The sequence below is a fragment of the Cygnus olor genome, chromosome 20 (assembly GCF_009769625.2).
Source record: "Cygnus olor isolate bCygOlo1 chromosome 20, bCygOlo1.pri.v2, whole genome shotgun sequence".
Classification (NCBI taxonomy): Eukaryota; Metazoa; Chordata; class Aves; order Anseriformes; family Anatidae; genus Cygnus; species Cygnus olor.
In genome coordinates, this window is record NC_049188.1 from 7348161 (window position 1) to 7364077 (window position 15917).

Here is a 15917-nt window from a genome sequence, read left to right on the forward strand (position 1 = left end):
TACAGGCAGAAGCTATCAAGATCTTAACTGAAAAAAAAAACTTCTCCAAGATAGAGACTCGACCTGTCAATGATCAAGTGAGCTCACAATTATCACGTTGCTTAACAGTAACCGCAGGACCAGAGGTAAAGAAGCGTTATATTTAGCTTCCCCATAAATAAGTGGGAAAATATTTCCTGCGTGTTCCTCCAGCACGGAGCTCTCAGGCAAAACAAGACAGAGACTCCCAACCACATTTGCAGGACTCTGCTTCCTGCTCAAGCTGTTCCCCTGGGATTAAGGAGGGGAAGTCGAACGGTTTATATTTTCATCTGCTTTAAAAACTTTTTTTTTAAACCGTGCATTTTAGAACAATATATGCAGCGTAGCCTCTCTTTCTGGGTCAGTCGCTCCCTTCCATAAAAGCATATTGTGTCCCTGAGGGTAGGGAAGACAAGTGAACTGCGAGAGGCAGGCTGCCTGCCCAGCTTCTTCACTTCCAGAAAGATAAGTATTAGGCAGAGGAAAGACAGCACTTAAAAGGAATTACAGCTTTTGTTCTGTGCATAAAATTAATTTATAAAGGCAAGTTTCAATCTATTATTTCCCGTTCCACATAATTATCAGAGGTCTTTTGGAAAGCTACAAAGAGCTCAAGAGCCGTTTTTCACTGCTTGCATCACCACGATGACACAGATTTGCTGCTAGCCTGGTGACTGACGTTACCCAACAACATCCAGGGCCTTAGATAACAAGGCTCACAAAGGATTTTGAGGCAGGCATCTTTTACCAGTAATTCTCTGCTTTAGCCAGGCTGCTTTCATGCTGCTCGTCCTTAGAGCTGACGACGTGACTGCTGTGCCCACCCTCAGCTACGCAGTGAGCAATAGAGATACCCGGGGTTTGTCAGGGTGAGACTCCTGCAGTTTAACAGCAAGGTATGTTCAGAGACGGTTCACTGCTTAGAGATACAAACAGCCAAATTAACTTAAAACTGACACGTAAACAAGTATCAACAGCTGCCTTGCACAACAACGCACGCACACCACCAGCCCCAGCAAAACAGCCTATTCCCTTTTAAAAGGTTACATTTTGTTTAACAATGGTGAGCAATTTTTTTCCGGTTTAAATTTCCAAGCAAAGGTTATACCAAGTTAGACCCATTGCGACTTGACTTCTTTTTGTCCACTATCGTACGAGTTGCCAAGAGAGCACCCAGACAAAATACGTTTCCATACGTTGCCACTGAAATGAGAATGCTAGAAGGGACGAACGGGAAAACCCCACCACTTGCACGGCAGGAAATACGGCACAGACACTGGGAGCAGAGTCAGAGAATCTCAGGCGTGGGGAGGACACAAAGAGGCCAGTTTCTTCAGATCACCCTAGCAGAGCTCTGACTGCAAGCCTGAGGGGCACTTGTGAACGAGGTGTTTTTTTATTCCCCTGCTTTTGTTGATAAGGAGACCACCGTGCCCATCTGCTGTAACCCAGCTGCGCGCTCCCAGGGCCCTTCTTCTCTCGGACACAAGTCCTCCTTCTCGCAGACAGACGGGAGATCTCCCCTCCCACCTAAAACCAAAACCAGGCAAACAAAAAACACACTACACAAAGAGGAGGAAAAAAAAAAAAAGAAGAAATCTTTTTTTGCAGTACAGGATAAACAAAGGGTGCTGACCTGCACCAAGTGGCCTCTCTCTGGCCCCTGGTGCCTGCACTTTCTGGAGCGCAGCAGCCCTGTCTTCCACCCCCTTCTGCCCCCACGGTGCTTTGAAGGACAACTGCTCTGCTCTAGAGAGGAAGGTGAAGGCTGCTGTCTTGTGTCTCCAAAGTGGCTGCATAACCAACGGCCAAAACAAACAGCTAACAGACAGCTGGACTGACAATTAAGGGAATTTCATAAGTCATCAAGTGACCAGAGAGCTGTAAATCTACAGACAGCACCGCATGAACTGTATCTGCCCTGAAATGAATGCCCACGAGATGCTCTATGGCAATGAGAACAGGATAAAGACCTATAAATAAAAGCCATCCAATTTCAGAGCGATTCAGATCAGCTATTCCCCTGAATCCATAAAAGCCAATTATAACTGTTTATAGGGCACGCTTAATGCAAAAATTCAGTTTGAGGACATCAATTTCATCCTTCTTGTCTGAGAAGTTCATCTCTAAAGAACAAAAAATAAAATCCAAGCAATTTAAACGAGAATCCATTTCTGTCTTCAACATTCTTAGCAACCTGGAAACTGACTTAGACAGAGCCATATGCTTGCACACTTACATACGTCTTGCTTGCCCACAAGCCAGAACAGCAAGCTTCCCGCAGCCACCAGACAATCTTTCTCCACAAGGTTTCAGGCAGCAAGCTACAGCCTCATACTGCTCATCGAAATTATTTAGCAAGATGAACTTCCTTTCAAAGAGATAACTTGGAGATAAGAGTTATCAGCCCGTATAGAAGGAAGCCATCATCAACGGCTTACAAGAAACTGGTTGAAATAATTTAATATTGAAAGAATCCAGCTCCCATCAACGCGCTCGTCAACAGTGATCCATAAGAACGACAAGCATGGCAAGCTTGCAGGACCAAAGCCTTCACAAGGATTAAAAAGGCAACTGCCCTGTTCACAAGCCCTTCGCTGTCTAGGAAGGACTATCATCTTAAATGTTACTGCCATTAAGAATCAACTCAGTGAGAGGAAGATTACACGGAACAGAAGGATGGAGAAACAGCCAGCCCCAGCTATCTAACAAGAGTCTAAAAGGGCAGTCAAACCCCTAACGTGTGGTTAGGAAGTTGTGACAGGAAATGCAGAAGCTGAGAAGTATGCTCAATAGCTGTTGAGGGCAGAATATGATGAATTGCATTTCCACCTTAGACTGCAAAAAAAGAGTCTGAGAAAGAAGAAGTAATTTTGAGAAGCAAAACCAGGCCATGGAAACAGTCACACACACTTTTGCATTGGGCACTAAGGACTTGGGAAGACCAGTGGCAGAGATTATATCTTAGCACTCTGAGACTGAGGGAGAGAATATAGATAAATGCACTGAAACCTGCATTCGCTGGAGTTGTCAGGAGGGAGTTGTTTGTATGTTTAAGAACTACGTAGAACTCAAAAATTGGGACAGATTATTAAAAAGGAAGAAAAAATGTTTTCCTATTATACTGAGTGATTGTAATCAAAAGAAGCATGCGTGGTATCCTGGTCAGGAAATAGATTGGCAGTTCCAGATGGGAAATCCTTACAGAATGCTGCTAATTGCTCCCGTATATCAAATATCTAACACAGAAAAGGGTTATGCATCCAAGTGGAAGAATGAAGGACACCAAGAGAGACCTATTCTCACAACAAGACGTCTTAAATGCAAGAAGTTCATCGAAAAGGAAGAGCAGAGAAGGTAAAGAAGTCAAAAGGAGGAAGCAACTTCTGAAGTAATGTAGCACATTAGTCTACAGCAGAGAAATGCAAGTGGAAATTAATGTGTTGCTAAATAAACATATCTAAGGAGAGACATGGGAGTGAAATAGAAAAAAAAAAAGAAAGTGTTCTGACAGCTAAAATGCTGTTGGGGCAGGCAGGACCTGTCAAGTAGTTGATCTAGTTTCAGCAGAGATTACCTAACACAACAAGAAATATTTTCAGAGTAGTTGGCTTTTTTCATCCCCACATGATGGAAGCAACTGGGATTTCACACCCTGTGCCCCCCCCAGCACTTCCAAACCTGACATAACATCAGTGGGATAATGTATGAGGTTTTTTAAGGAGAAAAGGCAACAGAGAATTAAGCATACAGAAAGTGAAAGCGAGCTTACTATTTTCATTCCCATCCTCAGTTATAATATCAGAAACAAGCTGTGCAGTCAGTAGGCAGCAGCCCAAGGGGTTAACATGCCGGACTGTACAACACACAGGCACTAAAACAACAGCCTGTCCCAAATTCAAAGAGTATGTAAAGCAAGGAGCCCTCGGAGTCGCCTGCCTCGCTTCCTGATTCAGGGCACTGCTGGGAACATCTCCTGCATGTTTCACCCAGAGATGTAAAATCTGGTGTTCTGTGCCAGCCTCGGGCTTCACCCAGCCTCTTGAAAATTATATGCAAGATGAAAAAAAAAAAATAGAAAGAAAGGAAAAAAAAGAGATATAGAAGTCGCCAAGGGAAGGGCCGCATACTGGAGATACCCAGAGGGTGCTGTCAGATTGAATCACCTCACAGCACCTGTGCCCGACGGTGCCAGCTCGCTGCCCCTCACATAGACACACAAAACCGGAATTCAGCCAGGCTGCTTTATTCAGCCAGGCAGAAGCGGGGACAGCACCAACCCAGGGTCCCACCACTCAGGGGGACAGCACCCACCCTCCCTGGGGACAGCTTGTCCAGACTGAGGGGGGGGGGGGACACAGGGGTGACCCAGGCCTCTCCCCTTGCTTGTCACCAGGCCGCAGCGACCCAAAGGAGGGGAGATCTGAGGAGGATGACAGGGGCCTGAGGGGGCTGATGGGGGGCTTGAGGGGGTGACAGGAGGCCTGAGGAGGGTGACAGGGGGCTGAGGGGGATGATGAGGGAGCCTGAGGGGAGTGACAGGGGGCTTGAGTGGGACGATGAGGGACCCTGAGGGGAGTGACAGGGGGCTTGAGGGGGTGACTGAGGAGGGCGACTGAGGAGGGCGACTGAGGAGGGCGACAGGGGGCTGAGGGGGATGATGAGGGACCCTGAGGGGAGCGACAGGGGGCTTGAGGGGGGCGACTGAGGAGGGTAAAGGGGCCTGAGGGGGGCGACGAGGGCCTGAGAAGGGTGACAGGGGGCTGAGGAGGGTGAGAGAGGGCTGATGGAGACGACGGGGCGCTGAGGGGGGGCGACTGAGGAGGGTGACGGGGGGCTGAGGGGGTCCGGGGGCGCAGCCCCCGCGGAGCTGTCAGGGCCGGGGGAGGCGGGGGGGGGAGCGCTGAGGTGAGGGGAGGGGGGGGGAGCGCGATCAGTCCGTGCGCATGCGCACCGCCGCCGGCCCCTAACGGCCACCAACGGCCGCGCCGCCCTCAGCGCCCGGCGGGCGGTCGGACTCACCGAGGCGCAGGGGCTGGAGGTGGCGCTGGGGGTTGGCGAGCGCTGCACCGTGACCAGAGCCATCGAGGCGCGGCGGGGCTCCCCGTCCGGCCGGCGGGGACCTTACTCCATGGCGAGGCGGAGGGAGGGAGGGAGGGAGGGAGGGAAGGCGGGGAGGGGAAGGGAAAGGAGCGGAGGTGGCCGCAGGGGGCAGCAGCTCCGCACCCGCCGACGGCCCGCGGCCGACTGAGGCGCTCCGGGGCTGGGCCGGCCGGGCACAATGCGGCGGCACGGCGCATGCGCCACCTGTCAGCGCGGCGCCGCCCCCGGGCCGCGGCGGAGGTTTAACCCGTGCCGTGCCGGCGCGTGAGGGCGGCCTGTCACGGCCCCGGGCAGCTGAGGGGAGCCGCAGCTCCGCCTGGCGGCTGCCTCGGCTGGGTTGGGGGAGCCGTGGGAGCTCTGTCAGGGACGGAAGGAGCCTAGAGTTCGTTTTTTGTACGTCAGTGGACAACCGCAAGTACCGCAAAGCTAGTCCGATAAGCGTACGTGAGGTTTTAAGCGTGAAAATGTCCCCAGAATGAGGCGGTGCCTGGCGGTTTGGGCCCTGAGACAAAGGGCCGAATGCTATCAATGTCATCGATTTAGTTTCGGTCTGGTGCTACCAAATTTGTGGGGAGCTTGGCACGGAGGATCGCGATTGCGATCAAGAATTTCCATGGGCATCTAACAGAAACACTACCTACGACAAACAGAAGCCATTCTGAATATAAAACAGCACAAATTCTTTGTCAGAAATGTGTATTAGCCCATTATTAGCCCATTTGAAGCACTCGGTTCATATCATTCTCATTTGCTCCTCAGGTTGACAGGACTGTAGGGGACTCAGACTCATTACCCCAGTATATCTACACACCACAAGACCCACGTAAGTAGCTCTTTAGGCTCTTCCCCCAGTGCCCTGCAGTCAGAATAATTAGCTGGGAGGCTCTGTGCACCCTGGAAGCTGGGCTTTTGCCACAATGAAAAAGTCAGGCTGGCTAATGAGGCATTTTGCCTCCTAGTGGACAAGAGAGGATGGAGGGCAGGCTCAGTAAGCGGGACTAAAATTGAGCATAGAGAGTGAATTGCACAGCAAGCCAGAATCCTGGATGTGAAAGAGTCCAAAAGGACCCCCAGTAGGATTCCAGCACATGGGGAGAATAAGCAAAAAGCATAGGTAAACAAAGAGTCATTGTCCTGCCTCGTACAACCATCATGTTTTTATTTTGAAACACAATATTTATGGAAAGTGTGCTAGCAGTGAACTCTGATTTATGGCACAAAGGTCAAGAAAATGCCTTCCGGATCCCTTTTAAGTTAATATCCCCCATGTTCTAAATATTCCACAACCTCCCAATAAAGCAAGATCTTTTTCTAAGCAGCCTTGTTTGGTCCCTCCCTCCCATTTATTTATTAAACACCTTATCTTTTCTGTGGGGAAATGTGCCAGGCAGATGTGTCTTTGGTGTGTCTATACAGCAGAAATGGATTGGCAAAGGCTATTCCAAAGACGGACATCCTTTTGTGTTTGTAGATAAAGGATCTCTGTAAGTTTTGGGAGCAAAAGGACCGCTCTGAGAGTTGCACATACATGATGAAAGTGTGTATGATTTTTTTCACATTTTCAAATAATATAGCTAGACCAGTAAGACATACACTCACATACAATCATGGTTCTCCTAGTTATGTTCTTCTGTCTGATTTATTTTCTCTGAAACTGAAAAAGTGCTTTGTCCCCTGGCACAGCACTTCTTCCTTTCAGTTAAAAAAGATCCTGCATCACTTTGTAGGCCCTTTGCAGAAGGTTTGGGGAACATACGAGGTACAAGATTTTTCTTCTCAATCATATGACAAGAATCTTAATGCTATTCACCTTTCTCTAAAGGATGAGATCTACTTTATTGCTTTGTTCCCAGCAAATGGATTCCTGCAAATACAGGGCTGCTTCAAGGCACGTAGCTCGTGTTCTGTTCGGATATGTCTGCGTTGGTACACAGTATAGGTGGAGGACTACAAGTTGCCAGAGTATTCATGCAAATCCCTCACCTGGGACTGGCATTTCATTCTGGATTTTGAGGAATAGTAATGTAGGGATTACTATCAAGAAATGATTATTTAAACCAGCTTCCAAAATAGACTCTAGTGTAATATTCAGATATCCTGTAGCTTTTCCAGGTATTTGAACAGTGAACACTTCTAAAATATATTTACCACAAGTAAATAATGGAGTTACTATCTACAGTTAGCTAAAGGTCAAACATATCAGTTAGTAACTACAATAATCACAGATCGCAATGGTTCTTTGAGCTATTAGAAAGGTATAATTTGTACGTGCAATGTTTTGTAGCAGCAGAATTTAAATGTGAAGGAGGCGGCTGGCTACAAGCAGATGCATTCTGATTGACAAGAGCGATTAGAGGGCAGCCTGTGGTCACAGCATCATGGCTGGTACATAAAGGAAACTGGAAGCCTGTGGCCAAATTCTCCCCTGTGCTGAAAGCACTGTGGTCAGCACCTGGACCTCTAGCCCAGTGTATCATCTGAAGGATGTGAAGCTACACACTGTCTGTTTCTGTATGCATTTCTGGAACTGTCTATTTTCTTTCTTTAATGTACTGCAAACATTTCTCTGGCTAACGCAACTTATTATTACTACGTGTCAGGGCTTTTATTGCATAATCTTGGCATCAGCTGCAACAGGCAACAGAATGCTTCCAAAATGTATCTTAAACAGAAAAACAAAAAAAAAGATAGAAGAGGCAATTCCAGCAAAACATCTGTGATGACATATTCAGTCCATTATTTTGTCAACAGTGCAAGCATTTGATGGCATAATAAAAGGATACACTTTGCTTAGCAAAAACATTAAGAGATAGCAGCCAAGTTAAATAGGGTGCGATTAAAGGTTTGCTTAACCCACAGGATTCCATTTCCAGAAAAATAAAAACAGAACCACTCAGATCCCTCTTTGCAAATTCTATTTGCATTCTCCTGTCTGGAGGTTAGAAAAAGTCACTGTAGAAAAGGGAGAGTATTTTTTAATAGATGCTCCATACCTTCCCCCCCAGAAAAAGAGAGACGTGTAAGTTGATCATAATAGCAACAAAATTCTGAACTGCAAAGGGGGAAAGTCAAGCCCACCTAAGAGAAGAGATAACAGGACTTAATCACATGCAACCTGAAAAAAAAATAGAAAAAAAATGCACAGTTTTTTTAGAAAAAAAAAAGTGCACAGTTCAATTTAAAGCTTCATTTTAAATTATTCCTGTGCATCAATTTTCTGCTTCATTTTATTGACATAATCGATGCTATATTTGAATGCACCTTGGAAATACACTGCAATAAGCATATTTCCTTCTTTTGTTCAAATCTTAATAGCAAAAGAATTATATTACAGTATTTTCCACACTAAATTTGATTTTTTTTTTGTGCTTTGTTTCCTCTCTGCAAGCAAATACTGAATTCAAAAATCAAGTCAGTGTTGTACTGTCCGCAGTTGCAGGCTTGGCAGTCCAGTGATATTTGAGAGTGTCCAGAAGAAACATTTTTTCAGTGAGACGCTTAGCACAGATGGCCAAAGGTGTCTATAGAAGTTACAGCCGTACAAATGTTTCTGAAATACGCACAGGTGGATAAAGGAAAATAAATGTTGCTGAGTACAAACACCAGGAATTTCTATAATGGAAAAGAAAGTATAAAAAGAAAATAAAAATTGAGGCTTTTGACTGTTCTCTAAAGTACAATTGTTATTGTCATTTCTGAGCAAATTCCCTCCTGTGTAAAGAGTCTGTACACAGCATGTGTACTTTCTAACTTCCATGGCAGGTTTTAGGAACAAAACTAAGTATATTTCTTTTTAAGTGCAGCTTAGATATTTTACTAAGTTCATGTTGGGACGCTGGGTGCATGTCACTTACAGCTATTTCCAATTCCAGAGGGTTTTACAAATTAAATAATATTTACTTTAGTATTGTGGGTTCTGTATCAAGTAACGAGTGACTTGATGAAAATAAAAGAGAGAATGACATTTTGGATTCTGAAATTAAAACTCTAGTTCCCAAACTGGAGAAGAAATGTGACTCTGACAGTAACTGCATCAGATTGTGAGAAAAAAAAATCTGTTATTTATATTAAAGCTCCTCGTTATGTTTTGTAACATGTTCAGCTGCCCCATAAAATGGAGACTAATACTCTTACTAGAGGGTAGGGGCCAGTGCAGCTGTTCCAATGACGATACCATGAAGTCACAGTTCAGAGTTTTCATGCTGGTAGATAATCCAAAGATCAAGCTTCTTCCAATGTAAAATACAGCAAAAGAAATAGCATTAGATAAACCTCATTTCCTGGCAGAAATTGCCATAAATTTCTCTGTTAGAAATCCTGCATAACACCAATGAAATCACTGAACAGACACCTGATTACGTGGGTATATACAAACGAGTGCAGAATGGCTGTTCCTAGATGTTATTTTCTCTTCCTTTCTCCTTCCCCTGTGTTGCATATTCTTCATGAATATAAAAGAAATTATTAAAGGTGATTCATTAAATCCCTTTAGATTCTGGTTTAAAGGTGGTCTAACAAAATGGCATTATAAACTTCCCCCTTTTTAGTGCTGTACATGACTTTCCCACTAGGCTGCTTCAAAGTGGTACAGTTCTTTACAAAAGGAGAACCTGAAATTGTCTGTTTAAATTGAGTTTGTAATTCATGTGTGTCTTGTTTTTTTTTCTCTTAGATTCTCCCGTCTGGTTAATACCGTCCTCAGTTTAGCTCTTAAGGGACTTTCAACAGTTTTGGACTTGAACCTGGAGGTAAACCTTCTATCACTGGGCACCTGTGGATTCCCTCTGACTATTGGTGCCCTTAATATTGCCTGTTGCTATTCTTAGTCTTTATTTTATTTTATTTTCAGTCATGTGACACAATGAGCTAAGTTCAGTACAGAAGAGTGTGTTGGCCTGCCAAAGCCAAAAGACAACCTACGGCAATTCCAAGTCGTGGATGAGACATAGCAACGTTTGGGATTATTGCTTAGCAACTGCAAACACAGAGAGGAGTAAAACTCACAGCCCGGCTCCGCAGCAGGTCTGAGAAATCCCTAATTCACTTTAAGATTTTTAATGCCTGAGAACAGATGGGCATATATTAAATTCCTATTCATTTGCAAAGCCACTCTGAAAGGAGGAGGAATAAGATCTATTTTGATACCTGCTCCAAAGGTAAGAAAACCAGTTCTTTAGAGCGTCAGAAAGCAAAAGAGAAAGTCTTTGTTTAATTTTAATTTTAATTGAAAAGAAAATCAGATGTGGAAAGGGTATCGGGCTCCTTGTGATTGGTGAGATAAACATGCTCTACGAAGAACTTTAGGGAAAGGCAAGACTATTCCTGAGCAATAGGGGGTCAAAGAGTTTGGAGTCTGTTTTTGAAAGGACTTTGGAACTCCAACATCTCCAAAATATTTTCCTAGACAAATTTTAGTCTTACCTGGCCCTATCCCACCCATCAAAATGCTCTAACAGAATAACAATGAAACCATAAAAAACTTATTTATGAGCAGATTTGGTTTTTTGTACAGAAGACGGAGAGATAATCGTTTTGTACCTGCAGGGTTTACAGCAAGAATATTTCTCTCATAGAAAAGGAGCCAGGAAAGTGGCATCCTACTAAATAATGAAAAGCTCATCTTGCCTTCAGCTTGAACAAAGACTTACAGGAAACTTAATATCACATTTCAAATTTCCTGGGTGTTCCTAAAGCTTGTGTCTCTGCACTGTGCTTACTTTTATTTGGATGCTCGAGCCTCCACTTGGGAACGTCACAGAACTTGAGAGCTCTATATATTATGGGCCAAATTCTCAACAGATGTAAATCAGCATTGAAATTTATGAGCCGAAGTTGTCTTACACAAACTGGAGGTTTGTCCCTGCTATCATTGATAAATTCCAAGTTTTAGGGCCTGATTCTAGCACCCCTTTGTTGCTTATTTTAACAGTTACGTGCTGTGTGTATGCTCTTCCACACCCTCGTAGCCTGATTTATCTGCTCTACATGAAAGTAGTCGTCATAGTTCTGTGTGCCCTGCTTCCACTCTTGGAGATATGCCAATCCCGTGGAATTAAGATAAAGCAGTAGCATTTAGGTTTTTCTGTTGTTGTTCAGAGACAGAGGCTCTTCATAAACATATGCTAATCCTCAAAATCTTCCTAACAAATAGTTCAGAGCAGTGTAGAAAATATGTTCATCATCGTTCAGAATAAGCCACCTCCTAAAGCAGAGTGCAATTGTCACTTTAACGTTGCACAGAAACTGCAGAAAGGTTTCATAAAGGATGTTCAAAAATAACATGAGTATTTGAATCTGCAAGAATAGTTTATTTTGGCACAAAAAAAAAAAAAAAAAGGTTGCTTTGGAATGTGACCAGAACGTTTGTTTAACAGCTTGCTTTGAACCAGAAAGAGTCTGGTTTTAAAGCTTATTGAAAGAAAGTCACCTAAGCAAGGAACAATTTGACAGGGTTGACAGGTTTCCTTTTCTACCATTATCAATCTAAACTGTACAGTTCATGTCCTTCAGTGGCAAAACCAGCCACCATTCTTCCAACACTGTTTGAGTCACGCAGGCAGCTTGATCCATAAATCTATCTCACTTCCCAACAGGTAATGCTTATTACAAACAAATTACCAGAAGATGCCAACAATCCCATCTAGAAAACAGACAGAGAAATTTAGTGCGGTAAAGCACCCTACATATCCGAGCAACATTTGGATTCAAACAATGGTTATGAACCAGAAGGTCATCGTATTAGCAATTACATTTGTGTTCCTGGAGGGCTTTAGTTCACATTTACGCAGTCTCTAGAAGGCTAAGCTCTCTTCAGAACAGCTACAAATGCTTAAATATGAATAGCAGAACATAGCAAAAGCAATGTTATTTCTATGGATACCGGGAGGCCTTAGTGAAAAGCACTTTTAAATAAGAGCTGGAAAAGAATAGTGTGGCAGCAAGTTCAGAGCAGAGTTTCGTCTTTGATTTGGAAGGGCCTTAGTCAGGCTCTCTATTAATGTCACCGTTCCCTTGCTGTTGTTTAGCACTGAGCTGTTTTTTTTTCACGGCATGCTGGTGATTTTTCATGCAGTAAATCAAGCGGGTTCTGCTCACATTCTGCTCCATTACATCTGTGTAAGTTCCATTGTAGATGCAGACAGTCATGTATGGAGACGTATAGCAAGAGTTTTTAAATTGTGCCTTGTGAGCAATTCCATTTCTGCCTGGTATTTCAGAGTATTAACATTTTGAGAAGAAGACAGTGTAGTCTGGGAAACTAAAGGGAGATCTCAGCAACTCTCAGTAGGTCTTTTACAGAATGATCTACAAATTATGTGTTTGTGAACAGTTTAGTTTCAGAGTTCGTAGTGTAGTTTCCCTTTCTGTAGAAACTCTGCTGACCCATATATTTGTGTCCAGGTACATTAACAAAATGTCCAGAAGAAAAGCAGTTGCAAAAGTTGAAACTGAGTAGCCTATGGTACAGGCTTCCTCAGGATTTTTCACAGCTGCAGAAACCATGAAGAGTAAGTGGTAACTGAGGAGAGCAGAAGGTGGTGTGGAGATAGAGAAATCTTGCTCCTAGGTATCTGTTTTCCATGGCTTGCTTCCTCTGTCTCATATCCACTGGATCTCCTCGCAGCATGTAAAGGGCCCTAAACAGAAATAATGACATTAGGGGTAAGAGGAATCCGCTGGTGTGAACTGGGGGACAAGACGTCTGAGCACTGTTCACCACTTGGTTTCTGACTCTCTAAGTGACCTGGAATTAATCACTTCTCTACCGTGTCTCTGTTTGTTTTTTTTTTTCTCCCATAAAAGAGGATCACAGTTATGTAGTTGCTCTGTCTCCAAGGAGTGTTGTGATACATAATTAATCTTTATAAATCATTTACTAATCTTTGAAGTAAAGGGGCTGTACTTGTTTAAGAGTACAAAGCAGCAGTAAGAGAATAAAATAGGCACATAGAAAAAGAATATTGGTTAATTCCTAGCTATAAACTTTCTTCCTGTGTCATCTGCTAGGCCACTGCTGCATCTTTCGGCATTATATAACATACTTCTTTTGTTCTTTGTCACAGTCATTGACAAATGGCTGCTCAGCCGGAAGAAGCAGCCCAAACTGCAGGTCTAAAACATCCCAGACTTGTAAGTAAGAATATGACTGCCACAGAAATGAAGAGAAATCAAGGGAGTGATGAGCTGCCATGTCTTAGTAATTGTGCTCTGTGGAAAGAGTGCTTTTATGAAAAGGTACAGCAGAGGTCTCTGAATCTGCAGGAGAAAAAGGTGAAGATGATTCAGGCACAAAAGGCAAAAGAAGAAAAGGTAAAAAGGAGAGAACCCTGTGACTGGCTGTGCAAAGAGTGGTTCAGTGATGAGAAGGAGTCACTGGATACTCGCACCTATTTGCTTGACAAACTCCTACCTACATTAATCCCAGGAGTGGAAAAGCTGTTAATGCAAGTGGAAAGAAAGAATGTGCTTGTACCAGACAAAGAACCGACCAAATTTGACCCCATTACTTTTCTTGGAGAATATCTGATGAGACATAACCCTCAGTATGATATTTCTACAAAGCCAGGCCCCTACCTGAGAGGAATGAAGATGGTCACAGAGGAGCTGAAAATTGAAGTGGCAGACACAGCACCAGAGAGGTGAGAGAGTTGAAAGTGTGGCTGGTCACAAGATTAGAGCTGGGTCCTGGTCTCTGTTTTACAAAAGGCATGGCATGGCTGCAGTCTGGTTGGCAAAGTGTCAAACGAAATGAACTTTGTGCAGTGCAGTGCCAGAGATGGTAACTGCCTCCTTCGTAAAGCTTGAGAAGCAGGGCAATCACCAGAATGCCACACACAATGAAGCAGTAGTCATTCTTGTTTAAGGCTATATTCTGCCCTTCATGAGTGTGTAATTCCAATTCAGACCCTATCTTAATGACATATGTGAAATGCAAACTACTTGCAAACCAGTCTGGGTTAGCAACAGGAGCTCTTTAGGTGTGGTGTTGGTATCAAAGGTCTAAGGACTCTTCACACTGTTTCCTCCATGTTCTTCCAAACTTAAAAAAGGTGACCTCTTTTTCTCCTTCAAGATGATTTTGCTCAGCCAAACCAAGAGCAATATTGTCACATGGCATGGGAGCTGGCACATGATAGAAACTCTTTTCTCATAAGGTTTTTACTTTAGGTTTTCATTTCAGATCCTTTTTTCCCTTTAAAGTAGAAAGTGTTTTGTATTTTATTACGTTGCTTACTTGTGGGGTGTAGTCTAGGCTGCTTGGTTTAGTACAATATTAATGGATATTGAAAGAGGGTTGTATGGCATCTTACAATATGCTCACGTCAAAATGTGAGTGCATCAGGTGAACAATAATGCTGTCATTTTAATTGCTTTATTCAGAAAAATATAGAAGTGAACATTTGTATTTGTAGATGACCCAGAGATGATTGCAAATGATATCAAAGTCACTCATTACTACATCACTCTCTAGCTGTGTCTGTACTGTAATGACTGTAATGACTCCTATACAAATGGCTGTCTCATCTATTTGCATGAATGCTACATACAGCTTGAAAATTGGTTTCAGGGTTTCAGTGTGAGGAATTAGGGAAGTAAAATGTTGACGTGACTTATTCATGGACTCTAAATGAAGATAATTGATGTTCCCAGTATTATAATGAATCACAGAATCGTTCAGGTTGGAAAAGGCCTCCGAGATCATCTGGTCCAACCTTTAACCTAGTACTGACAAGTCCACCACTAAGCCATGCTACTAAGTTCTACATCTGCACGTTTCTTGAGGGATCTGCGTGCTTCTCCAGGGATGGTGACTCAACCACTTTCCTAGGCAGCCTATTCCAATGCCTCACAACCCTTTCAGTAAAGAAATTTCTCCTAATATCCAACCTAAACCTCCCCTGGAGCAACCTGAGGCCATTTCCCCTCATCTTATCCCATAGGTTATAAAAGAATATGTTAAATATCTCTCTCTACCTCTGAGTTTGTCTCCCTACGTTTCTAGTCCACATCAATTATAGCTCTTAGGAATATGTCCTGTATGAATTCAACTAAAGCAGTATAGTAAGTGAATTTTGTGCAGTCACTTACCCCCTTTTTCCCCACAGATAGAAATAAATATAACTGACTGATCATGGTCAGTGTGAGATAGCCCAGCTTTTTGTCTTTTCTTCATAAACAGACATACAACAGCATAACCAGAGCTGGTAAAAGATTTTCAAAAGTTTTTTTGGTTTGTTTGTTTGTTTTTCATTGTGAATCAGAGCTTATTTCTGGAGAGGTTAGATTTTCCTGTAGAATAAAAAGTGTTGGCTACCCATGACATGTCTTGGCTTATCTTGTTAGGTTCGTGTTGGCATTTGGAGACAGGTTCTCTGTAGCTATGGAAGCTCCAGAACTGCTGCACAGGAAGTGTCTTTCAAGGGTTGTAGAAATCAGTCTCTTCGCAGGCAGTGCTGCCAAGGGGGTTTATGTAGCCGTAGCTGTAGCAGGGTTGGCATATCGGCTGGTAGTAGCATCGTGGGATTTGCATTCTCAGTAGCTCAGGATTTACATGTTTGTGATGGCTGTGTTGTGGAATTTGCATGGGATTTTCAAACGACAGCAGCACAGAGGATTTTACGGACTCCATGTAGCACTGAAACTCCTAACGAGAGTCACTGGCTTTCCAAGCAGAAAGAAAACGTTAAAAGAGAAATGCCAGTCTGGGCTCAAAATCTCTCACATAAGCACCAGAAAAATGAAGAGGGAAATTCTGTCCCCAGTGAAACTCCTGGAAGCCTTGGCATTACCTT

General features: G+C 43.5%; 2 protein-coding genes across 7 annotated transcripts in view; one reads left to right on the top strand and one right to left on the bottom strand.

The window, feature by feature from the left end:
• The window catches only part of SSH2 (slingshot protein phosphatase 2), a 92434-nt gene extending 87164 nt beyond the window's left edge, over window positions 1–5270 (bottom strand). Inside the window, exon 1 of the mRNA XM_040533163.1 lies at window positions 5044–5270. Within this exon, the coding sequence (XP_040389097.1) occupies window positions 5044–5106 (63 nt within the window). The 5' untranslated portion in view covers window positions 5107–5270. The remainder of the gene's footprint in view (window positions 1–5043) is intronic.
• A 135-nt stretch (window positions 5271–5405) lies between these two features.
• The window catches only part of EFCAB5 (EF-hand calcium binding domain 5), a 39077-nt gene continuing 28565 nt past the window's right edge, over window positions 5406–15917 (top strand). The window contains exons 1-5 of one of the 6 annotated variants that reach the window (XM_040533167.1): window positions 5406–5517; window positions 5884–5947; window positions 9797–9872; window positions 9974–10146; window positions 13188–13763. In XM_040533167.1, coding sequence (XP_040389101.1) covers window positions 13198–13763 — 566 coding nt within the window. In that variant the 5' untranslated portion in view covers window positions 5406–5517; window positions 5884–5947; window positions 9797–9872; window positions 9974–10146; window positions 13188–13197. Of the gene's footprint in view, window positions 5948–7408; window positions 7636–9796; window positions 9873–9973; window positions 10147–10230; window positions 10281–12153; window positions 12241–13187; window positions 13764–15917 lie in introns of those variants that run through there. The other 5 variants (XM_040533166.1, XM_040533168.1, XM_040533172.1 and 2 more) reach the window with 5 other exon arrangements.